The following is a 25,492-nucleotide window of genomic DNA, read 5'->3' on the forward strand; positions in this document are numbered from 1 at the left end:
CCCTAGGCCTCCTTACCCTGCATCAATACTTGACTTTACTAATGCCCTTGGGGCTGTATAAGAACAAATTTCCACAATCACACTCCAAAATCTAGTGGAAGGGTGGAAATGATCATACCAGCTCATGGGAAATAAATGTGGAAAGAGATGTTCAAAAAGCTTATACGAAAGTCAGGTGTCCACAAACTTTTGTTTATATAATGTAGATATATTAGTATACTACATTAAAAAAAAAAGTGTTGTTTTAAGCTTTAACTAAAAAGAGCACAGGTGACAAAACAAAATACAAGAATATAACACAGATTTGTGTCATGTTCAGTTCGAGAATCTTTCCATCACTAGCTTTAACATCATTAGGTGGTTGAGATGGACTGCAGGCAGCAGCTCATAACAGTACAAAGATCCTAAGATCTTTCATAAGTTAAGACAGGAAATATTGTATAAATCAATGGGTTCATCCAAGGTGGCTTCTTTCCAAACCATTACTATCATGTCATATAAAGCCAATGCTCAGGAGCACAAGTGAGATCAGCACATTGGGTGCTTTTAAGACCTGTGCAGTGTGTGCTGGACTCCACTTGTCATAACCATTAACATCTAAAGCACTGCAGAACGCCTGGCCTGTCACATAGCATCCTTTAGCCAATAACAGTGCAGACAGCACTTGGATGCTTGCCAGCTTAGGACAAAAGGACCCATCTGTCTGTTGGGGTCCTCAGCCAGATAAAAGAGGACATCACTATAGGGGCTTATTGAGGACGGTATGTTCCAGGGTTGAATTATTAGTTTTAGTTCCTTTCACAGGTCAAAGGGTCTTGCTATTACAATTCACAGTGAAATAAAACATGTTCATTCTGATAAATCAATAAAATGTCACTTTTTATATACATATGTAAAAAGATAAATGGATTGTCAGTGGAGAAATCTCAACCAAAATATACAGTGGTTCAGGGTTTGAAGTTTTGTTTTTTTTGCATGTTTTGTTTGTTCAAATTCCTTAATGTCACTGCTGCATTGATGGAAAACCTACATTTTAACCCTTTAAAACTATACAGCTTTGAGTTTGGATTGATTACTGATGCACCTGGTAGTTGCAAAAGAATAAAAGTGAACTTACGTTGTTTTTGCTGTTGTTGTTATTGTGAAATCACACAGATATTGTAAAAATATTTTAAAAAGGCAATATGTTTTTTGCTTAGTTTACATAGAATTATTAATAATAACAAGTACTATATATATATATATATATATATATATATATATATATATATATCACTTTCCTCATAGATTTAAGGGGTTCCGCTTCAGTTTCTTTACATAATCCATTATTGCACTCTTCTGTTGTCTCATAAGCAGTAAATAAGTGTGGCAACCAACCTTGACCAAAGTCTTGTAACTGAGAACCGAGAAAGTACAAAGCCCTCTGTCCTGAAGATGTTATCTTTGACCATTGCAATGTACTCACGATGAAGACTTCTTTACTTAACATTTATAAAAGATTTCACAAAAAAAAGTTAATATTTAAAAGATAACCTGTTTTATTAGGACTTAGACTATGCCTCTGTGTATTAGCTCACTATCAAAACTCATTTAAAGGAGTTTGACCTTCTGACCAATCATATGTAAGAATTCAACAGTTGTGTGGTATAGAAGTGCCAAAAAATGTTAAGTTTAATTGCAAAACTGTCTTTCTGAATATCAGTTTTCATTCAAATGCATTATAAAAGCACACTTTAGAGAACACCAGGTCCACAGTAAATAGATTTTTTGTTTTGTTTTTGGGAATATATAAAATTGTGATGATTAAAAATTGGCCTATATTTTAGGTTCAGAATGTCACTAAAACAACATATAACATATATCTTGAAGAACATATACCAACATTGTTGACTGTTCTGGTCCGTACCATCTCGGCATGACATCATCATTATCAGTCTGACTGTCTCATTTAAGAAGCCCATAAACACCGGCCTCCTTATGTAGCCTAAAGCTTCCTATGCTTCAGTGTTAGCGTGAATACATTACAGTAAGTGAATATATTGCTTCCCACTGGCAAGACATTGAAAACAATCATTAAATATCAGATACAAAATACAAGCCCAATGCCAATATGAAACAAATGAGCAACATGGAACAATGCACTTTTGTTGCAAGAGATGCTTTTGCCCTGCGCTGTAGTGCATCACAGAGAGAGCATGTGTGGGCTGAGCATGAGATGGAAATCAGAGGTCAGCTATGATTACATATTTCCACTGTTTTTATAGCCATGATAATGACTGTCTCTCTCAATAAATAATAATGAATTTCAAGTGCACATGTTCAAGTGTGTCGGCTGCATAATGCAGCCTGTTATGGACACTAATACTGTGTTACAGTCATTTATTAATGTGGCAGAAAAGAATCAACAAAGATGAAGTTTACTGAAGAAGTCAGAAGGGGACATGAAGAGAAAACAAAGGTCACACAAATACTGACACAACCTGCAGCTGTGCCAGTAAATGTTGTTTTGTATCTGTAAAATAGCTTAATAAATAATTTAATCACAAAGAGTTGTCACTTCCCTGTACAGGGAGGTGATCTTTAAATATCAGAACTATTTCTCATATAAACCACAGGCCTCGGAAATCTTGTTTTAATCCATAACTGTAAATCAGGAACAGCTTGGATTACCTCCAAGAGGATGGAAGGGAGCTCAAGCCCCAGCAGGGCCCAAGACTCTTCCTGCTTCTATCACACAGAGACACAGCTGCTGCAGCACACATACATACATGAAAATGTAAAAAATGAAAGAGAATTAATGATGAATCGCAAGATAATTATTATAATTTTTTCTCCTTGTAAAGGTGCATTTAAGCTTTTCTCAGTTTTCTGCATATTTCTGTGTGGGCTCCTACAGTAAACTGCTGCAAAAAAATACCTGAAATATTATTTAACAGTTAATAAAACTCTATCCACTATCAGCTTCAAAATGTCATTTTTTGTTTTCTTTTCTCTTTACTGATTAATATTGTGTACGGTTTAATATTTGCTGTAGTTTGCTATAGTTTGCTTGTAGTCTCACTTAAGCATTTCATTGTTCATACTGTCACTGACTCCTGAACATATGATAAATAAACTTGAAACTTGTTTAGCACAAGTATTGGGTATGAGGGTGATTCCTTGAGTGTGGTTCAATTTGTGTTCCAGTACTATAACACTTCACCCCTGAGGGGATGCCACTATTCACACTTACTGTGAATTTAGAGTAGCAAGTCCACCTGTGTGCATGTTTTTGGACGGTGTTTGAAAACCAGTGGAGCTGGAGGAAACTCATACACAGGAACCTGTGCAAAAACAATAATCTGAGCTATAGGCCATTTAATCAAACATACTTATCGCTAATGTTTAGGATGAAGCCACCCAGCTGATTCACCAGCAAGCTGCATCAACAGCTCTTATGTCAAATGTTCAACAGAAAGTTGCATCATTTAAATTTCCTGTAGACCATGAAAAGAAGAAAATAATTATTTCATTAATTTTGCTCTTTATTTTTAATAATACTGTAATAGTGACTGATGATTTGACGTGAATATATAGTTATACTGCTAAAATAATAGATTAAAATCAAAGCATTAAAAAAATTATAAAAAAACTTATCACAATGCACACGATGTGCTCATGCCATTAGCATGGATGCTGGTTTACCCTATTTTGTTTGCTAATTCTGTGCTAAAAAATGCAACAATATTTAAGTTGTTGCCAACTTTATTAATTGTTATACAAAAATAATATACATCAGGGTTGTAACCACACTTTACTTTGCATTGTGCCACATCACACCCACCGATTTCAATCAGTGCAGTCTCAGTTTTTACACCATGGCTGATCCAATCAAAAAATGCAAATCTTTGAATTATAGAAATAGCACTAAGCATTCAATGTATAATTATTATTTTGATATCTATTCTGCTAACTAACATGTGTTTGTCTGCCTAAAAGGGAAGAGCCAAGAGAAAGGGGTGTATAGAAATGGATCACCAGAAACAACAGTCAAAACTGCAATAAAATGTATTTCAGGTGAGTAATAACATTACAGGCATATAATGTAGCTGTTTTTATTGTATAAATGATAATTACACAATATGTTACTTAGAAAATGTACTTTGGGTTTATGGAATGACTAATCAGTCATTAATTCTATGGAAATGCAGAACATGTTTTTGTTTTTTTTTAACAGTCTTCTCCTGTAGTCTTGCTTGTTTATTTTCTTTGAGTTCACTAGCTCATGTGTCCACCATGTGTACAGGATGAGTATTGCACTGGTATATAGAGCCTTCAGAATGCCACTTCACTGAATATGAACACATCTTTACATTTTTTTTACTTTATTATTTATTATACTTTATTAATATATACAACATCTGTCGGTAAAAATAAATAGATTACCTTCTACTTTTACCTTTTTCCTAGTTTTCTATGGCTTCATTTAAACCATCTGCTTAGTTTCACGTCACAGAATTGAAGACTTGCATTTTCCTGTCCTACATGCCCAGTTTCACCATATCCTAAACTCTGATGACTTGAGACTGATTTATATTCCTTTATTTTTTCAAAATATTAAACACATTTCTGTAAAGTGGCATTAATAGGTGATTGTGGTGTTCAGATGTACAGTAGCTATTAGGACACTGGGATCTGCCTACCTTATTTTGTTAAATTTTGTATGGAATTATGCATTATAGAATGTAGTTTAAAAATTGCATTAAAAAGACCAGCAGTCACGACTTATTCTCAGATTTACTTAAGAGAAAATTACTCATTAGTTTTGCCCACAGACTTAAATATGCAAGTGTAAAATAAACCAGGGTTAAGGAAGTTTTGAGAAGAATTTAATATTATAGAAGTAATAGAAGTATAGAAGTAACATAATAATACATTTTCAGCACTATTTATATTTATATATATATATATATATATATATATATATATATATATATAAAAAACATAAGTTAAATGTAAACATTAAATAAGGTAAAACAGGTGCTAGAAAAATCCGACCACATTTATGAATTTCAAATGTATATGTCTGTGTGCATATAAGCTACTCTCATTCATTAGACAGCACAAATGTTCTGAGAAAGTAGAACTTACTCCTGACAAATATGCACACTAAACACACAAAAAGCCACCAGTAAATAAAAGGAAGACCTTTATTATTCTTAAGTACTAAAATTAACACCTCAAATCATGTGAAAAAGCTTAGACATAAACAGCCAGCTTATTATTATTTAATTAGTCATCACTATTTACTTAAATAATAAAAAAAAAAGGAATGCAATTAAAATACTGAAGTTAATGGACAAATTCTGGGATACTAGTTTAAATTAGTCAAACTGCTTAATTGCTCGATAAATTGATTCTCACAGTTATGAAGAACAGACAGTCCTCGTGCATAATTTTCCCGATTAAATATATCTAAATGTCACACCAATAAAAACATAAAGAAGGAGGTAAGTGAATCTGACACCCGCTGTTACTAAATAGTGAGACTTGTGGCCTTGTCAGAGAGTCGAGCAAAGCCAACCCGGTCCTCACCCCTGTCATAGATACTGTAAACCTGCGAGAGGAAAATGTCCCCAAGAATCCAGGTAGGGCCGAATGCAGACATGATATCCATTGCTTGAAAGCCGCTTATACAAATTTCCTCATTATTCAATGTATCCTAGACAAGGAAAAAATAGATAACTTTAATAATAAATGTATGAACATATGTATGTATGCATGTTCGGTATGTATAAATCAGAGTACTCACTCTGCGAATGTAGGCATCTGCTCTGAGAGCATACTCCACTCCATTAAGCACAAAAGACACCACAGGCAAACTGCTGATCCTGGTGCAATCAACAAGATACTGTAATCCAAAACATTTATGTTAACGTAACTGATTTGTACCTACATAAGGAACAGAAGTTTCCTAATTTATACCGGGGTGTTGTGATTCCCAAATTCCCACAGTCTAAAACATCATGTCTTTAACTGTTTTAGACTATATATTCATATTTATATTTATTGCTGTGGAATTAAATCTAAAAAAAGCAAGTTTCTATTAAGAGTTAAAAAGAATGCGGATTGAAATGTTCCTGAGAAAGTCCTTTTTGAACACTAGAGAATACTGATGCCCAAGACCTTCTCAGTTATTATTAAATAAAGAATATCCTTACAGAACACTTTGCCATATCAAATGTCTCCCATATGAGTCACTGTGAAGGAGCTGTTCCACTAAAAGTGCATGCATTTATATAAACCGATTATAGCCAATTATTGCCTGTTCTAACTATTTTCAGAGCTGCTGTTATACAAAAATTAAGCAAAACAGTCTGACTAGACATAGCAACAGTGCTATGCAACAGTGCTTTGTTGTTATTCTTGTTATTTCCAAACCAGTGCCGTTTTTTAATCTGTATTTTATATTGGTGTATTTTGTTTACTAAGTGTTTGGTCTTGTTGCTAAAATCAGTCACGGCTGACTAACGTACTTTAAGGAGAAATTTGTAGCAGCATTTTAATATCATATATTAAAATTTTCCTTGCAAATGACTTTGCATGTTGTATTCTCCTTCCATAACAAAACACAGACTCACCTTGCCTCAAAATTCCATGTTCTTCACAGTGACAATGGTGGAAGGGTTGAACACGCTATACAACATGTTTAAGGGCAGTTTTGTTTAAGATGTCTTTTAAAAGATAGCACATGGCATGTAAAGTGTAACCACCAAGAAATATTAGTATCCTTTAATCTCAAGTAAGTGTCACCTCTCCTAGGGAAGAAGGTGTAGCTCCAATGAGCTGCTGAAGGATCAGGATGTACACTGTTGGCCCACTGATGAGCGTTGTTCCCGTGTCAACAATCACCTGGCAACTGTGAGAGTGGCAAAAGGTAGTACTTCCCTGAACCTTTACTCTATAAAGAAACAGAAGAAAAACTTCTGATGGATCGTGACACATAGTGTGTGTTAGTTAAGGAGTAAAAGGTTTACCACCTATACATTTTAAATAAGTGTGTTATAAAGGAAAGCAACTAAATGTTAATAATTCTGACATTGGTAAGTAACAGCAAGCTTTTAATAAATTGTTTATTTGGTTCAGATTAGATTAATTAAAAAATAATTCTTGTCAAAAAAAATGATTAGAAAAAGCACAATGAAAGAAATGTCAGAAAAATCAGATTCAGCATTATAGAAATTCTGTTAACTTTGTTTCCTAGTACAAAAAAATGATAAAAATAATAAATACAAATAACAGTACAAACTTTCAAATGTAAAATATAGAATGTAAAATATTCTCTGTAAACGATACTCTGCAGAACATTGAACTTACGTATCTAATTTGATCTGCCAGTAGCCTTTTAGAGTGACTGAGAGCCAGTTAATGGGAGGAATGTAGAGCTCTTCATCCACACCTCCCAGCAACAGTTCTCCTCCTATAGCAGTAATTTTGCCATTCCTGCCAAAACATAATCCAGTGTCAGCTTTTGAGTCGGTGAGGTCCAGACAACAAACATGCCTTGACTTTGAGCTGAAGTGTTTAAATGCATTAATTTATAAATGTTTAGATTTTAGAGTTTAGATTGTGCTGTGGAACATCAAAGAGACATTAATTACCTCATTTTTATCTCTGTCTCAAAGCTAATAAAACAAAAAATAGCCTTTTGTGTTACTGAGAAAAGGAAAATATTTTATAGTTTTTTTTATAAATATTATCCAAATATTTTCAAACAGGAACCCTCAATTATGTGTTTTTCTGTCTAGTTTGTTCTATTTATTATATTGAGATCATCTGACCTGTCAACCTGATAAGTCCATGTGAACTTTAGGGGAAAAACAATAGGTTACTGTTCGTAACCCTGCTTCTCTGGACCTCTGCAGAAACATCCAATTACACCAAGTCTGGCTTGACAGACAGCGTGCCCAATGGCAGGTAAGGGAACGGCCCTTACCTGGGTGCATAAAGCACCTGCATGTGCTACCTTTCCTCAGTAAACATATTCGCTTCTGGTGCAGCAAGCGGGGCAAACTTGGATCTCTCCACTAGATGTTTTAGAGAACCAGGGTTACGAACGTAACCTATTGTTCTCTTTTATCATCTCGTATTATAAATCCACCTATGGGAGATATAGACAACTCCCTGGTTACCCAATACACTCACAGTGAGGCCCTGTAAGCCAGAGGACGGCCCTCAAGGTGGTGCTCGGCACACCACAGAGTAGTAGTAGAGCGAGGGTGAAAATCCCAGCTATGAAAAACATGACGTGGTAACATGCATGCAAAACCCTGATGACACCGAAAATTTGGGCCGCATGCAGAAAAGAACATGTTGATATACATGTGATAGGACCAATCTGGGTGTCAGAAAAGGGTACAAACTAACATGCCTAAAAACGTGCAGAAACTAGCCTGGGCAGTCAGGGCTAAAAAGAAGTGCAGGCCTAGTAGCAAGCTACAAAGAGCCCACACCTAAGACAGCATGAGCCACAGAGGTTTGGGTAACATTAAGCCAGTAGTACCTGACAAAGGTATGTGGCGAGGACCAGCTTGCAGCAGCACAAATGTTCTGCAAGGGAACCCCTTCAAACAGAGCCCAAGAAGCAGCAACGCCAAGAGAGGCAGAGCTGGACGCTCATTCTAAAAGGGCCTGTCCTGCTGATGGAACCATGCAGGGCATGCACAGGGCATAAAGCATTCAGCCTCTGGTCCTCCGTGAAAACCGGAGAGCTTGGTCACACCACCAGTGAAAGCTGGGAGGCATTTAGGCATGAAGGCCGGGTTAAGCCTGAGCAAAACCTTACCCCCATTAAGCGAGAATTTGGTGCACAAGAAATAAACCAAGAGTGCATGCAAATCACTAACAGATTTAGCGTAAGCCAATGCCAGAAGCAGAGACGTCTTTTAGGACAGGAGTTTAAGTGAGATATCCCCTAGGGGCTCAAAAGGCTGTTGGGCCAGCACCTCCATCACCATGGAGAGGTCCCATTCTGGTACTACACTTCTGGTGACCGGTAAGGAGTGGCGAGCACCCTTTATAAATTTACAAATAAGAGGCCCCACTGTAGTGCCGCCAAACCCAGCATGACACATGATAGCGATAGCCGCTAAATAGACCTTAATCGTAGATCGCCACGATCAATAAAGTCCTGCAAGAAGCCAAAATATCAGTGACTGAGCACAGATATGAAATGAGCTGGTGCCTCTCACACCACTCCTCAAACACATGCCACTTGTAGTCATAGAGGGAACATGTGGAAGAGGCCCTGGCATTCTAAATAGTGGCAATAACACAAGGGGGAAGCCCCAAAGTGTTTAAATTCACCCTCTCACGGGCAAGGCCCAGAGAGCCACCCTGTCCGGGTGAGGATGGTAGATCTCCCAGTTTGCTTGGGTCAGGAGGTCCGTGTGCAATGGGAGGGGTGATGGCTCCGCATACAGAAGAAGGATTATCTCTGCTAGCCACAGTGCCTTGGGCCACCTGGGTACTATCAGAGACAAACCCTGTACCTCCACCCTGACCAGGGTTGGGGTTATCAGGCAAAGTGACGGAAATGCGTAGAGCAGCACATTGGGCCATGAATGAGCCAGTGCATCCACGCCGAGGGGTGCATCCTTGTCCCGTAGCGAGAAGAACATAGGACAATGAGCATTTTCACTTGAGCCGAAGAAATTGACGGCTGCTCAGCCAAAATACTCTCCCATAGCAGCCCCACTATCTGAGGGTGGAGATGCCACTCTCCGTAGAGCGGGTTTCCCCTCGACAAAAGGTCTGCGCCCCTGTTCAGAATGACCAGGACGTGAGTCGCCCATAACGACAAAAAATGTAGTCTGCTCCATACCAAAAGCTTGTGAGCTAGAGCATAAAGCTTAGAGGAGCGCATTCCACTCTTTTAAAACAGACCGCAGTGATGTGCGTGAGCACACGGGCAGTGTTTCGAATCACTTTCGATCTTAAATCGGCTATAATCAGCCAATCGTCTATGTATGTCAAGAAAGGAATCTCATGTGTGGAGGATAGATGCTTATATGGGAAAAAGCATTGCTTAGATCGATTGAGCAGAACCAATCATTCTGCTTTATCGAATGTACAAGAAAACCATTCTGAAATTGTATTTCCTTAATTGTTTGTTCAACATTCTGAGATCCAGAATAGGACTGGGAGAACTGTCCTTTTCGGGACCAGGAAATAGCGAAAGTAAAAGCTCTAGGGTTAGGGTTAGGGTCACATCCTTCCCTTCTGGAACAGGGAAACGCACTCTGGACGACATGGTGAACAGTGAAGCCTGAGCGAAACAGAGATCAGCACTCACTGGGGAGGGGGGCTGACCCTGCCTAAAGAGAGCCTGCGTCTTTTGGACGGGTAAGCCTGGACGGCAGAACAGGTGTCTGGAGGGCTGGCCGCCCATGAACACAAACGGAAAACCCCCTGTGGCCGAGCATCAGGCCGGCCATTTATGCTTATTTTTTATCATCGTAGCACTGCTGCACTAGCACAACGGCACGGCCAAAAAGAGCCTGCCCAGGCTCAACCTGCACTCCTGCGATGCGACGCATTATTAAGGTGTCTGGCAATGGAAGGCTCAATAACAGGGGGGGGGGGGGGGGGGGTCACCTATGCCAAGACTCGCCATATCCTTAACCTCAAGCCCCGCAAGACTGTGTTTCAGATCGAGCGGATTTCCTCAGCAGTATTTTTATGTGTTTTGCACATGCAGGTCGGACTGGAAGAAGCTGCTTTTTAGGGACGGGAGGAGGTCCCAGAAGCTTACCGTCGTACACATCTCTCTCCTAAACCGAAGTGTTCAGGAGAGCCGGCCATTCGATACTGAGGCGCGCAGCAGCACGTTCACAAAGCTTCAGCAGTACCGATTGAGGCAGGGCAGAGGGAACCTGAGGGGTCACGGACGACAGGATGGCCTCCTCGTCATCAGAGCCGTCGAGGAGGTCCGCCTCGCCCTTATCCCTGGAACCGGGTCGGTCCGTCTGGGAAACGGTTGTCGGCCGGCAATAAATCCTCAAAAGAGGACAGGCACAAGTCGGCCCAGTTCGAGGAAGCTGCATCCCCGGGAGGCCCTCGGGTGCACAGTGGAGTTGCCTTCTCCCCCGCCAAGTCGCACAACTCGAAGTCGACATACTGCAAAGCGAATATTTTGAGCCTGTGACTCAGGAGCCTTTTCGGGAGCCCTAGACAATGGCTACACTTCTCGGGGTGGTCGATACCTTCCTGTGCATGTTTGAGACCCAGACAGACAACGCAGAAGGGATGGGAAAGAGATTATGAAAGAGAACAAATTAGAACAAGTGTATTAAGTATATACTTGTGAGTTGTATTCAGATTGGCATTATACTGGCAAGTTATTATTATATTAAATTAATCATCTGCCATATACTGTAGAATGCAATATCATTGTATAGCACTATAAATCTGACTAACATGGAATAATATATATATATTTATTTTATAAAGCAGGTAGAGCTAGATAGAATAAATTTGGGAAAGTGGGAAATTCATTGCTTAGTGTTTAAGGAGTTGGACTTTGGATGTGAAGGTCAAGAGTTCAAATCAAGCTGATGCAAATAAAAGTATTTCCTAGAATTTGGTGCCATGCATTGTAGTTTGATTTCACTACAGTTTAAATAGTCACTACTACACTGCCCAAGTTTCTCTTGTGGCTACATGTCCATGCTCACTTGCGAAGGTAGAAGGAGAATATAGGCTTTTCCACTTTGTTTTGGTTCATCATGTTGTCAAATACAGGCGCTCCAAGTTCCTCAGCCAGCGAGGGGTAACTGAGGCCCAAAACACCATCAAACCTGGTCATGACAAAGGACATGCCTGGCTCATACACTGACTCCCCAAACACCTGATCCGGCAGAACCATAGAGCCAACCTACACAACATAGCACCATTACAGAACACACACTCAGCAGAGATACAACAAAACAGGATAAAAAAAAAAAAGTATATGTTTATTTGATATAGTAGAAAGGGATTGATTGTTAAGGGGCCCCAACAAGTAAACTTTTTTTTTTTTTTTTTAACAGTCTAATTTCTGAATTATACAGTATATCATGTTTGGTGGCCTGAAGTTTACTGTTATTCACTAATCACACTAATACGCTATATTGTGCAACCATTGAGAAAGGAGAATATGTTAGAACGATTCAGTTATGAATCATATCAGTACAACCATTAAATTAAATCTCTCTTGTCTTTAGGACAGAGGAGAACAGCAGTGTGTCCAGGCCTGATCAATTAGTTTCCAGTTTGCAGCGTCTGTGACTTTACCCTCAGGATATCTTTAGCCATCACGCCCAGCAGGTGTCCAGAGCCATAGTGAATGCCAAAGACCCGGCCGTCATGAACATAGGTGCTCGACTCCACAGCCTTGAACCTATGATGTGCAGCTGTGCCAAGAGAGGAACACAGTGACCGGTGACCCAAAATCCTAGGTCACTAACATAAAAATATCCAAATGGGACACCTAGCAGTCTCACTGTGTACACATTACAGCATGAAATTAAACAAATGAACATTACATGAAAAACGCTGATATAAGCATTAAAAATTTTTAATAATTAGGATACTCATTAAGATACATCTCACATGAGACATTTAAAATGGTTATCATTCATTCTACAACAAGTAGAAATGCATTTATTACCACATGCTTGACTGACACAGTAAGATGAAGGCACCCACAAATCAGCAGATCCAGTGTCAAAGACCACAGTGAAGTTCTGCTCTGGGGTTCCCAGACTGATCTGTCCATAGTATTGTGCCTTCACAACACACCACCCAACATATGTGTATTAAAATGATATACAGGCATGAAAATGGACATCAACAGCAAAATGCTAGGGTCAGGGAACCAAACCCGGGCTGCGGCGGTGAGGGCGCCGAATCCTAACCACTAGACCACCAGGGAACCAATGCTTAACCTACATATGAGCACTAATTCAGTGTTGACCAGTCACTGAAGATTACACATTTAATACAATTATATGAATAGTTTCCACCCCATTTTAAAACATCTAGCACTTTATGTATCCTTACAGCTGATCACATCTGTATAGATTTAAGATTTTGTAAAATCAGCCCATGATGATGACTAGTTATACATTGCCGATATCAGTAATCTTTTACTATTTGAACTTACATCCATAAAGTTGTAGAGTCTTTCTGCTACTTTTCCAGGTTCAAGAGATGCTAAGTTAGTCGGGTAACACTGGGCATAGCGACGAGAGAAAGCATCCACCTGATGGTCCTTCATAAAGTCCTTTAGCTGGTTAGCTGCTCTTAAATGACTCCTCATAGTAGACATCTTCATCAGAGGCACTCTTGGTCCCAAAATTATATTAAGCAAAAATGTAAGTAATATAAAATCTTATATTTAACATTTAGAATCAGGTTACTTTTTTCTTTAACTTTTATCTATAGAATTTTCTTACCTTATAAGGCCATGAACAAAGCTCAAAGAACAGAAAAGCAGGAGAAGTACTCGCTTCATTTTCATTACTTGACAGCATCTGTCCATCTGTCTGTTAGCAGGTCTTACGATAACGCTTTCATAGAGAAAAGTGAACCAATGCACTAGTCCTCCATGCCAACCAATCTCAAGTGTTAAATAAATGTTGGACTAATTTCAGGTTGGTTTGACCTTGAACTTTGTTTTCTCTTTGCTTTAACATGCCACACAAAGGAGTTATTTAACACCACTTAAAAGATCAACTGAGTCAGTAGTTTTTATACACAAATTTCTCTATAAAAAAGGATGCCACATTTTTAATACACATTGTACAATGCCAATATTACCAAATAATATATATTTTTCATCTCATGTATTGAGAAAAAAAAATCTGGTTATGATCTAAATTAAGATTGCTATGACTTTGTACACTGGATTCAAACTTAGTTGGATATGACACTAAGTGATCACATCAGTATATTTAAAATACAACCTCTGTTTTGGTCATAAGTACATTATGCCACCTTTTAAGTGAAGAGATGGTTTATGTACCAGCTCTCAGTATTCCAAAAATAAGGAAAATAAGACAAGAAACAAAAACAGGTTTTAAAGTTTTATTACTGAGTAAACAAACAAAGCCATGCTGGCGTGTTTGAATAGCAGAGGGACACAGACAGCCTCTGCAGTGCTAACTGTGCTACACAATGACATGAACTAAAGGAGGAGGCCATTGCAGGTAATAAATACACAGGCTGCTTTCCACACTCTTCAGTTGCTCTTAACATGGGTGGTGATCTGGTACTCGTTTTCTAGAAGAAAGAAATTGGCAGTTGGTGAGTCATAACATATTGTCTCAGACCCACGCAGTTCATATATTAGCTAGCTGAAAACGCAAAGCTAAATCTCGCATCACAAAACTAATTTAAGAATATGAGTCAACCAGAGAGAGAATTTGTTGCCAAGGCAAAAATCAATGACAAGTATCTGAGCACGATTTCAAGTTTTACTACGGTGTTATATTATGTAAGCAAATTTAATTTACCTTGGAGCCGCTTTAATAATGTCATCAACACGAAGAATCATCTCCGCTGCCTCTGCGGCACTTAGCAGGACCTGTCGTTTCACTTGGAAGCTCTCTGTGACTCCCAGCTCAGTCATGTCACCAATAGTGCCAGCCCTCATGTCTGAGGCACAGCAGGGTTAAAGGTTAGAATAGGTTCAAAATCATTGAATGACTGAGAGAAAACTTCAAACTCAGACATTTGATTTGCTCTACTGATTACTACATGTGTGTGATACTATTTGAGAACTCACCCAGACCAAAAGTAATCTTATTCTCCTGGTGGGCTGCCCTCAGTTGAGCCACGAGGTCTGCACTGTCGTATCCTGCATTATCCGCAATTATAGTGGGCAGCTAGGATAAAAACATGTTCATAGAATAAGTGGGAATTTCAAACACCACCACTTTTCAAGCCATAAAGTAACCAAGTCTGGCATGAACAAGTCTGAAAGTAGAAATATAATATATTGTAAAATCATATATATTTTATAATAGTACAGCAGCAAGCAGTTACAATGAATTATAAATCAGGCATGTGGTCTTTTGATAGTTCAATAAAATTTCATTAGGGGGCAAAGAATAATTGATTATATGATATTTCTGAGCTGCTTTTCCATAAGCTTGTATTAGACCTCTCTGACAGAAAGATGGAAATTCCAAAATCTTACATGCTGTAACATTAACCCTTTCACTTTCAATTATAATTTTGTGTTTACGTTTTTCTTAATTTAATAAATATACTTCAAATACATACATAAATTGAAAGAAAAAAAAAAAAGAAAAAAAAAGAATAATAAAACAACTTCAGTTCTCACCATTCTCAGAGCTTTGGCAAAAGATTCCATGGCCACAGCTTCTTTACCAGGTGTTCTGCAAGCCAAGTCTGTCACTACTTTAGCCATCAACATCTCTGAACAACCTATGGACAATGGAATGGTTTTTTTTTATAGATTTTTTTCCCCTTATAAACTGATCAAACCCTTAAGAAAAACTTGCGTTAATGTCACACAATACATGAGCATGAATTTAATTTTGATACATCAAGCATGTAAAACAGATTTTGTAAACAGTTTACCTGAAATCTGCAATAAGAATTAATTCATGGTATGAATAAAGAAACTCAAGAAACTGCCATGATCAAAATATTCACATACCGCCACCATAGACAGTGCGAGTCTCTTTCACGGTCTGAGACAATACGCACAATGCGTCGTGAAGAGAACGTTCAGCCTCATCCAGAATCTGCTGTGTCGCCCCACGCAGAACAATAGTGCAGGCCTCGCCTTACAGGACACATGCATAAATATTATTGTACACTGCCTATAGATGCTGCTCAAAATTTTAAAAATATACCCATGTATGGAGAGATTGGTGGTACTGGCTTTAATATTTCCAGAGGTTTCAAATGTTAACGCTACTGTACTAAATATATGGAGGAAAACGCTGTTTATAATTTTATTACAGTAACAAAGCCCCTGACTTCTGCACTCACAAAAGAGTAGTCTTTCCAGGTCACATTGCTACTAGCATTGTTTATAACAATGTAATGTATGACTGGACCCATTATAAACCAGTACGCTGACTATATCAATGAGCAAATTTAAATAGTCTTGTTGGGTTGCAAAGATTACAATAAAAATAATAATAATAATAATGATGAACATATTCAGCAGAATGTGTGCCAAGTCTGAATAGGTACTTACCCATATCCACTCCAGAGAAATGGATGAGCGTGTCCTCTCCAATCATTACCTCCTCAATGAGTTTGCAGTGGCCCAGCTTTACCAGCTCAGGGTGTTCAAAGGTGGATGCAATCTCCCCTCCTGTCAAGGAAAGAAATCCAGTGTTAACAGTTTTTTTGGCAAAGAGAAATGTACAAGATTAACCAGGAAGAATTAGTGAACAAGTTAGAAGAATCATTTACAGCATTTAGTCACTATGCTTCAAACTAGGACAATACTAAATATACAAGAGAAAATAAGAGAAGTCTCTTAAAATGAACAAGTAATTTGTTTCCTTTTTTCTGTATTGACATTTCTATTACTAAAATTGCATCCAAGAAATTTTAAAACTAAATCTATTTAATTGTCAAATAACATCAAAATGCAAACACATACATACATTATATATACATTATATTATATACACATATATACAGATTTTAAAACCATGTCCCATTACCTCAACTCTACATTATTGACTGTGAATGTATGTAAAAATCGTAGATTTGTTTAACTTTTCCAAGCTTAATTTTTTTTTTATTTGGGTATGAGAAAAAATGTTATAGGTCACTCCCCACAAGTCTTTATTTATATACCTGTGACCAACGCCAGTCGCTCCACTCCAGCAAAGTCAGCATGTTCGATGGCCATGACGCCAGCAGAAGCAAACAGCTGCTCAGGGTAGTTATAGATCAGTTGTCTGCAGAAGAAAACTTAAACTTCAATCACATGGTTTGCGAGTACAACTTCAATTTAATTCAAATGTATTTCTACAGCACTTTTCACAACAGACATTGTCTAAAAGCAGGTTTATAGAATGTAAAATCAAAAGTGTAAAAATAAGTGAATTGTGAGTATTTATATCCAATGTTCAAGCCTGGGGTGACTGTGGCAAAGAAAAAGTCTCTTAGATGGTATATGGAACAGACGTTTTTATGATTTGTTATTTTTATAATCATAAAAAAATTACATACATTGGAGAGTGAGGAATATCATGAGAATCAAAGTGTGTGATGAGTAATAGGCTTTTCTACAGTCTTAAAACCGTAAGTTGGAGTTGTGAAACCAGGTGCTCCTGAGCAATACATTAACTCAACATCTAAGATCATTTAGCAACTGTTATAAATATAATATAAAAATGCTGCATAGTAAATCAATTCAACAATTTCCTTTTAGTTATTAAAAGCCTGTGGTGAATTGTCTAGTTTGCGCCTTGTACCTATTGATGAAGCAGTTGATTCCATGCTTCAGAATGCGATCAACTTTCTCCTTCATTTTCTCTTTCTCTGCCGTCTCAATCTCTGCCACTTTTGCTGTAGAGTCGACACGAACTCTGGAGCCAAAAATCTACAGAAATCACACACTGAAGTTCAATGGCCATGTTTCAAAAAAGAAAAAAAAAACAAGTGTAAAAAAATGTAAAAACTTCCAAAAAAACCCAAATAATAGGTTTAAATCTGTACCTTGATCTTATCTGTGTCCATTCCAGTGTTGGCAATAAGGATGTTTGCATTTTCAATCCTTTTGGGCTGATTAACACCGATCTTCTTGTCAAGCAGAAATCCTTTGAAGCATTAAAGTATGTATTGAGCAATAAACAAAAAGACACAATGTGCAAAACCAAATCCAAACTGATTAAACATCAGGGAAATATGCTTCTCATAAATAATTCAGATTCTGACCTTCATCCAGGTAGGAGTCTGTAAGGCTGCCTCCCAGCTTCTTGATTACATGAATGGCCTCCAGATTGCCAGAGCCCTTCAGACGGAGCACAGCCTGTACAGCCAGCTTAGCAAAGTGATCTTTATGATGAGTGAGCAGCTTGGATGAGAGAGTGGTTCGGGAGATGTTCAACAGGTCCTCCTGGAATTTAACCTCGTCATCACTGTAAATGCAGGGTGAGGGTTTAAACTACAGTTAGACTTGCTTTTAACTACACAAATGCAATATGGCTGCAATACATATCTGTGTAAATTTCAATACATCTATTATGCACAACATGTGGTGAAATACAAGATTAAAAATACAACAACTCCTCGAATCCTGCCACCATCATTGTATATCTTGTGTAAAATCATAAAGTCTTAATAAAAAAAACATGCATTTTTTCACTTAAGTGTAACATATGTAACTTTTGAAATTTTATTATATATACACACGATTATAGTATATAATTATACATATGAAAACAAGCTGTAGAATTCAAAAGCAAAAATTGACAATTACGTATACACGATTTCTAAAATATAATTGGGTCACCTGATCTTTTCTGCTATGTGTGCGTCTTTTCCAAACTGTTACCACAAAGCTGGAGGCACACAATTGTACAGGATCTCTTTAGATGCGCTGTGATAAAATTTTGCATTCACTTGAACTTGGAAACCCAAACCTGGTCTAGCATGGCAATGCCCCTATGCACAAATTGAGCTCCTTAAAGATCTGGTTTACATGCCTTGGAGGGGAAGATCATGAGTGGCCTGCTATAACGCGCATTGATCCCATCCCTACTGAACACCTTTGGGATGAATTGGAACGCTGACTGCACCTCAGGTCTCCTTACCTACATCAGTACCTGCCTTTCACAATACCCTTGTGGCTGATAAACATAAACATCCATAAGCACACTTTTAAATCTAGTGGAACATCTTCCCAGAAGAGTGGAGAGAGTTACAAGAGCAAATTAGGACTAAATGTGGAATGCAATGCTCAAAAATCACATCCCACACTTATGACCCGTTGACCCAATACTTTTGGAAATACTTAAATTCATGAGATGGTTAAAACGAAGATGTAAACGTTACCCATGGTCCACAGCAGCCTCCCTCAGGGCCTGGCGAGCAGCCTGTGTGGCCTTCCTCCAGCCTGAGATAATGATCTGAGGATGAATCTTTCTGGCAATCAGCAGCTCTGCTTCCTAGTATATAGTGCACACAAAGTCACTGCTGAATCATCTTTACACATGGCATTAAAGAAGGTAGGAATCTGGGAACATTATAGCCCAGTTTCAAAATACTTTCTTTACACAATACAGCCAAACTCAACAATTAGGGTTGATAATGTTCTCCTTGCTGTATAATAATTCAAGTTTATTAACACATATTGATTGAAGACTACTATATTATCAAATCATTATTCAACCATTTGGAAAGGATTTTCCTGCTTGTAAAGTGTGTCAAGTTTTTTTCAGATATATATAAATTAACCAATCGGATGTAGGTTAATGCCTCACCCTGAGCAGTTCTGCTGCGAGCACAGTGACAGATGTAGTGCCGTCTCCAACCTCATCATCTTGGACCTTGGACATATCTAAAAACAAGACATTGTAGAGAGACAAATGATGACACGCTACTTTTAACCAGTGGCAGCAAAGCCTTTTGACCCACATTTACAACCTAAATTCTAATATCTGTCCCATTAAATTTTATTAATTTATTCTCAACCGTTTATTTACTTCATTTCGTAGCGTTTCTCTTGGCTGCACTGCTTCCAGAACATGTAAAGATGTTAGATTGTCCATTTAGATTTCAGCCTCTATGTGCTGCCATGTCAATCTAATCTGCCCAGGGCCTTCAAAGTCTGTACTGCTGGCCTTTTTTTTTTTTTTAAACTGTAGTCTCCTTAATAAATAGCAATGTTTTTTTAATCAATCAGATTTCATATTCGCGTCAGCATTTTTCCGTCCTATGATTGGTTGGTCAAAGGGGAAATAGTTACAGCTAAGTTCGACTGGCAAAACGTGTGTAGCGCTCTGCACACATGAATACATCAGAGTTTTTTTGTTTTTGTTTTTTACACCTACGGTGGAAGAGAAATTGATTTGGTCGTGGACATACTTAAGTCAATTTTCAAGAAAAGCTAGATGGCTAGGAGAGATCGATCAACCCCGACTTCCAGACCAGTGAATACGAGCAGTACCACTGGATTACAGCCTCTGAGGAGCGGTGCAAATTATGAGTCTGCATCTCTGGTGAGAACGTTGGATTTTATTTAAATTTCAAATATTGATTCTGAACTGCTCCAGATGATGTTGGTGCACAGTTTTGATTGTAGTGTAGAGGTTTGGGGTCTTAACTGGATTTCTTACTTTGGTAAAATGGTATTTACCCTCTATATGTGAAATGCCTCTTTTCCTCTCTCTGTAATGCACACATTGTTATATTGCGTTTTTTTGGTTTCTATAATTGTGACGTGATAGTGGTGGTATTAAGAGCTGGATTAAGTCGGGTAAGTCCCAATTGAAAGCCCAGGTACCAAACGCACAGCCTGCCACTGCTTTAACTTTGTCTTGCTCCTGCCGCAAACCAAATTAAAACAATTGTACATTAAATCCGTTGTATATACAGACATCATACTCACCAACCAGCACTTTGGCAGCAGGGTTGTCAACACCGATGGCTTTCAGAATTGTTGCACCATCGTTGGTCACTGTAACAGACCCCTCACGTCCTCCACCCAAAAGGATTTTGTCCTGCAGAGAAAACAAGAAGGTGAGAAAAGGAACATTCAGATAGATAACTAAATGAGTATCTGTTATTCTTTTTAACAATTTACATACCATTCCTTTTGGTCCAAGTGTACTTTTCACCAGATCTCCAATAGCAATGGCACCAACAAAAGAAGACTAGAGGGGAAAAAAGGCCTAGGGTTAGCAAAACTGTGTGTACAAAAACCTTTTGAGCGTTTTTGCATCATAATCAATTGATATACAGCAAAAAAATAAAACGTTCCACTTTAAAGCTTATTTGAATATTTAATATTTTGTATTACCTTATTTGTATATATAATCTATATTTAATCGTATAATATATTTGGGACAAACACATTCAACTGTATATCTCGCACGCATATGTGGTTCTTCACCAAAATGCTGCTTCATACAATATTACTGAACACTTGTGTGCTGTAGTTTTTCAATTTCCCTTCACTAGAACCAAGAGGCACAACCAGTTCCAGCAGGAGAATGCATGTTTGCACAAAGCCAGCTCCACAAAGACATGGTTTATATTAAGGATCTCCAAGTGTCCAGCACAGAGCCCTGAATTCAACTCATACTGAACTCATGAAAAGTCTGTGGCTGAATGAGTACAAATCCACACTTCAACTTCAAGTAGAAAGCCAAAAGATGGGAGTTATATGAGAGATAGAGAGCGAGAGAGAGATAGGGAGATGGGTACTTTATTCATCCCAATGGGAAATTTGCAAATAGCAAAGGGGAACTAAATCTGGAAGTCAAACAAGCAAATATGGGTGTCCACAAACTTTTGGCCATGTAGCGTATTAACTGCTATTTTATAATTGGTCAGCAAAAGTACTCACCAGGCGAGCAGTCTCAGCTCTCTCCTCATCAGCGCCATGTCTGAAGATGTTCACGGGGGCCATTGATAAAGAGGCCTGTAAAGTAAAGATCACAGACAGAAGATTCAGGTAACACATACAATAGATTTAAAAATCCATACATACTAAACTGATTACAAAGAACGGCAGATACATACAGTAAGCAACCACACATTTAAAAAAAACCAGGAAGTATACTGCATACGTACCATGGTTTTTAAATACTACAAAATCCCCTCCCTTTTCAAACACACAAACAATTCATCCTGTAAGGAAGTTTCACTATCTGGTGTACGCTGATCAGGAGGTAGTACTCGCCCCAACGTGTCAGTAAAAACACGCTATAGGATTCAGAACACTCAAACTTTACTTGGTTTAGGATTGATTGTGTATGGTGTGATTTTTGCTGTTATCTGCTAGCCGCTATTTGATAGGTTGTGTGATGTCGAATGACTGCTGCTCAGTGTTCTGGCCGTTTATTGTCTTGATGGAGAACTATGTCACAGAGGTAAATTATCATGAAAGGTAAATTGTGAATCTCCCTCTAGTGTTGAAGCGTGGAAATACAACGGAAGGGGAATTTAACACACTGAATTGCATTTTACTGAATCAATGCATTAAAAAAAACTTAAATCCTATTAAATTATCTCTTTTGTATTTATTTGTAAAATATATGCAGCTTCTAGGACTGGTTTCTGTCTATTATTTTGTTCTAAAACATTTTTTTTTTGCTGGTTGACAAAAAAAAAAAGGTTTTAAACAGGTGGGTCTCATCTAATCATTTGCTTTAAATTGTCTTATTTATACCCACGATCTTATAATTAACAAGCTTTAAAATATAAATATTACAGCCTTTCAATCATATATGCTGCTTAACAAAAGCTTTTAATAACAATTAAGGGATTAAAAAAAGAATACACCGCTCAGGTATAACATAATAACCTTATGAGCGGTGAAGTGATTATCTCCTCATCGTGACAACTGCGTGGGGTATATTTATTAGGCAGCAAGTAAACATTTTCTCTTCAATGTTGATGTGTTAGAAGCAGGAAAAATAGGCGTGAGGATTTGAGCAAATATAATAAGGGCCAAATTGGGATGTCTAGACGACTGAGTCAGAACATCTCTAAAAGTGCAGCTCTTGTGGGCGGTTCCTGGTGTGCAGTGGTCAGAATCTATCAAAAATGGTCTAAGGCATGAACAGTGGTGAACCGGCGACGGGGTCAATAGCGGCCGAGCCTCACTGATGCACGTAGGAAGTGAAGGCTGGTCCATGTGGTCCGATCCAACAGAAGAGCTCCTGTAGCTCAATTTGTTTAGAAGTTAATGGTGTTAATGCTCGACGGGTCAGAACTGTTTTGGCAGCAAAAAGGGGACCAGCACAATATTAGGCAGGTGATCATTATGTTATGTCTGGTCGGTGTATAATACATCAGAGAATCTGCAGCATCCAGTATTGGTCTGTGACTCCTCCCAGCTCCTCCATCTTCCTCATAGAAACCACTAGAAAACTCACTCCTTAGTCTCCAACCCAGGACTAATAATTAAAACATTTCCTACGGTGTATATTTACTTACTCACTCATTCACCAATTTAATGTTAAAAAAAATCTATACAAAAAACAAACAAAAAAAACCTCAAGATTTTTTTTTTTAAGTGCGAAGTAAAACACTTAGCATGCTAGCTAACCGGCTCGCGCAGCCGGGATGCACGAGCAACACAATGGGGTCTGACAGGTAGCATTAGCAGCTCCGCTAACTTTCAATACAGAGGAGTTTCCGTTTAACGGAATTTAGAGTTGACGGTAGTAAAATAAAAATAAAAAATGAACTAAAAGCTCTACAAACAGATATTGATGAACTCTTGTTCAGCCCCGTTTGCGGGTGTAACCGGGCTAACGGCCTAGCGCTACCTCTGAAGGCCGACATGTGCGCGTGCGGGAGTCGGGGTGTAGTCTCCATGTTCACAGCCACACACTTTCCACATTTATTCTACTTCTACTCCCATTTTCATACAGATATTGATAATCTAACTTTGTGCTTTAGATTATAATTGAACAAACACTCACCATGACTGCTACCGGTTATGCTGAAAGCTGCACTCACAAACACCGGGAAGAGAAGAAGCTGCAGCGCATGCAACGCTGAAGAACGTAAAAACGTGTTGTGTTTTTTCTTCCCATCCGCATTCAGACAAACCACGCCCCCAACACTGCGATTGGTTAATGCTTATGCAAACTGATGCAATGTATTGGCTTGCAGTATTAAGACTGTATTTTTATTGGATAAACGGTTTGTGAACATGTCAGCTGACAACCAATTGTATTGAGATGGGCTTAGATTGTCGGAATATAGGTGAGAAAAATATGCAGGGACATAGACCATCGGGAAGACTTTTCAAAATAAAATCTCCCTGATTGTGGAATGAGTGAAAAGATAAATGAGACTCAAAAACTAAAAAGATAAATAAATCAATACAAATAATGAGTGTATTTATTAGGCGAATGTTTTTAAATAGTAAGAGACAAGTATGTTTCCAAGTCCTTCTTTAGTCAGACCTTTGCAGGCAGATAAGGCCTAACAAAAATTTGTATAGACCAGGGGTGTCTAATCTTTTCCACAAAGGGCCGGTGTGGGTACATGATTTCATTCCAATCATACAAGTTCACACCAATTCTACCTGTTTAAATCTAATGATTTTCATCAGGTGTGGCCCTTGATTGGTTGGAATGAAACCCTGCAAGAACACTGGTCCTTTGTGGAAAAAATTGGACATCCCTGGTATAGACATTTTAATCATACTGCTGTGAAAACTACTGTGTATATATGTGCATATGCCGACTCCTGCCAATGTATTTTTAAAGTGTGCGTTAGCAAACCAGAAACGTCCTAGGACCAAAGACGTCACTTCTCCACATAAAAGAATGGCTGTTGATCAATTTTTTTTACAATAGTGCAGTCAGGTGGGACTTTGAGAACGAAAGATAAAATCTTACAATATAATAAATGTTATATTTATGATGGTGTTTTATTTAATAAATATATTATAAAGTATTACTTTTAAATTATATTACATTATAAATATTATATTATGGCGTTTTAAATTATTCAAAACACCCTGTTCACACACTTAACATCATGCGGACACTACAGGAGTGTTAAAGCAGAACATCAGGGAATATCAGGGAATATCTGTTTTTACCGACAGGCCATCAGGCTTGTAAATGACACCATTTCCCTGCCTCTTCCCTAATCATTGCAGAAACAGATTACAGAAAATGCAAATATCAGCATTGACTACACACTACCACTTCATATTTTGCACACACATGTACACTCCTTCACATCGGGAATACTAACCTGGACCCAGTCTACCTCTGCACTACACTGCAAAATGCACAATTTATACATGCACACACTTCTGTATCATGCGTTTGCACATTTTCACATCGTCAATTTGTACATTCGTAATTGATGTCTTGTTACTTTCTTGTTTTTCTTATGTCTGTAAATGATGTCAGGCTGCTTGGAGGAATCACAGAGTAAGAATTTCATTGTATGGTGTAACAGACTGATTCCTGTACATATGACCATAAACACCTGAATCTTGAATTCTAGTGTTGATTAACAACCTGTAGCCAGATGAACTATACAAATTTCGCAGAACCTGCTGTTATCAGATCCTTTGTTTGCGACTAACTTGTGTGTATATCTATGTATGTTATAATGTGCTGTGTATAAATGTGGTATTATTATGATTATTATTATTACTATTATTATTATTAGTAGTAGTAGCAGTAGTAGTTTTAGGGTGGCACATTGGCACAAAGAAAAGCTCCAGACTTCCTGCTTGGGTTACTGCCTCTGTGTGGAGTTTCGCATGTTG

The 25,492-nt window shown here is 38.1% G+C and overlaps 2 protein-coding genes across 3 annotated transcripts in view; both read right to left on the reverse strand.

Annotated features, from left to right (window-relative positions):
* Positions 1–5,040: 5,040 nt before the first annotated feature.
* On the reverse strand, positions 5,041–13,534 carry nots (nothepsin; the record flags this gene model as incomplete). The annotated part of the gene is made up of 9 exons (XM_083528694.1): positions 5,041–5,701; positions 5,792–5,890; positions 6,793–6,940; positions 7,357–7,482; positions 11,715–11,914; positions 12,313–12,431; positions 12,689–12,806; positions 13,184–13,364; positions 13,476–13,534. The coding sequence occupies 9 exons, from the start codon at positions 13,532–13,534 to the stop codon at positions 5,516–5,518; spliced, it is 1,236 nt and encodes a 411-aa protein (XP_083384820.1). The 3' UTR covers positions 5,041–5,515.
* Positions 13,535–14,092: 558 nt separating this feature from the next.
* The window catches only part of cct2 (chaperonin containing TCP1, subunit 2 (beta)), a 92,053-nt gene continuing 80,653 nt past the window's right edge, over positions 14,093–25,492 (reverse strand). The window contains exons 2-17 of one of the 2 annotated variants that reach the window (XM_083528552.1): positions 23,676–23,707; positions 21,590–21,664; positions 20,829–20,894; positions 20,630–20,741; positions 19,503–19,579; positions 19,075–19,187; positions 17,956–18,158; positions 17,737–17,837; positions 17,493–17,620; positions 16,870–16,973; positions 16,256–16,375; positions 15,707–15,835; positions 15,368–15,471; positions 14,807–14,906; positions 14,535–14,676; positions 14,093–14,301 (exon numbers count right to left, since the gene is read on the reverse strand). In XM_083528552.1, coding sequence (XP_083384678.1) covers positions 14,271–14,301; positions 14,535–14,676; positions 14,807–14,906; positions 15,368–15,471; positions 15,707–15,835; positions 16,256–16,375; positions 16,870–16,973; positions 17,493–17,620; positions 17,737–17,837; positions 17,956–18,158; positions 19,075–19,187; positions 19,503–19,579; positions 20,630–20,741; positions 20,829–20,894; positions 21,590–21,664; positions 23,676–23,678 — 1,608 coding nt within the window. In that variant the 5' untranslated portion in view covers positions 23,679–23,707 and the 3' untranslated portion in view covers positions 14,093–14,270. Of the gene's footprint in view, positions 14,302–14,534; positions 14,677–14,806; positions 14,907–15,367; positions 15,472–15,706; positions 15,836–16,255; positions 16,376–16,869; positions 16,974–17,492; positions 17,621–17,736; positions 17,838–17,955; positions 18,159–19,074; positions 19,188–19,502; positions 19,580–20,629; positions 20,742–20,828; positions 20,895–21,589; positions 21,665–23,675; positions 23,823–25,492 lie in introns of those variants that run through there. The other variant, XM_083528551.1, reaches the window with a different exon arrangement.

Source organism: Silurus aristotelis (assembly GCF_946808225.1).
Source record: "Silurus aristotelis genome assembly, chromosome: 24".
NCBI classification, from domain to species: domain Eukaryota; kingdom Metazoa; phylum Chordata; class Actinopteri; order Siluriformes; family Siluridae; genus Silurus; species Silurus aristotelis.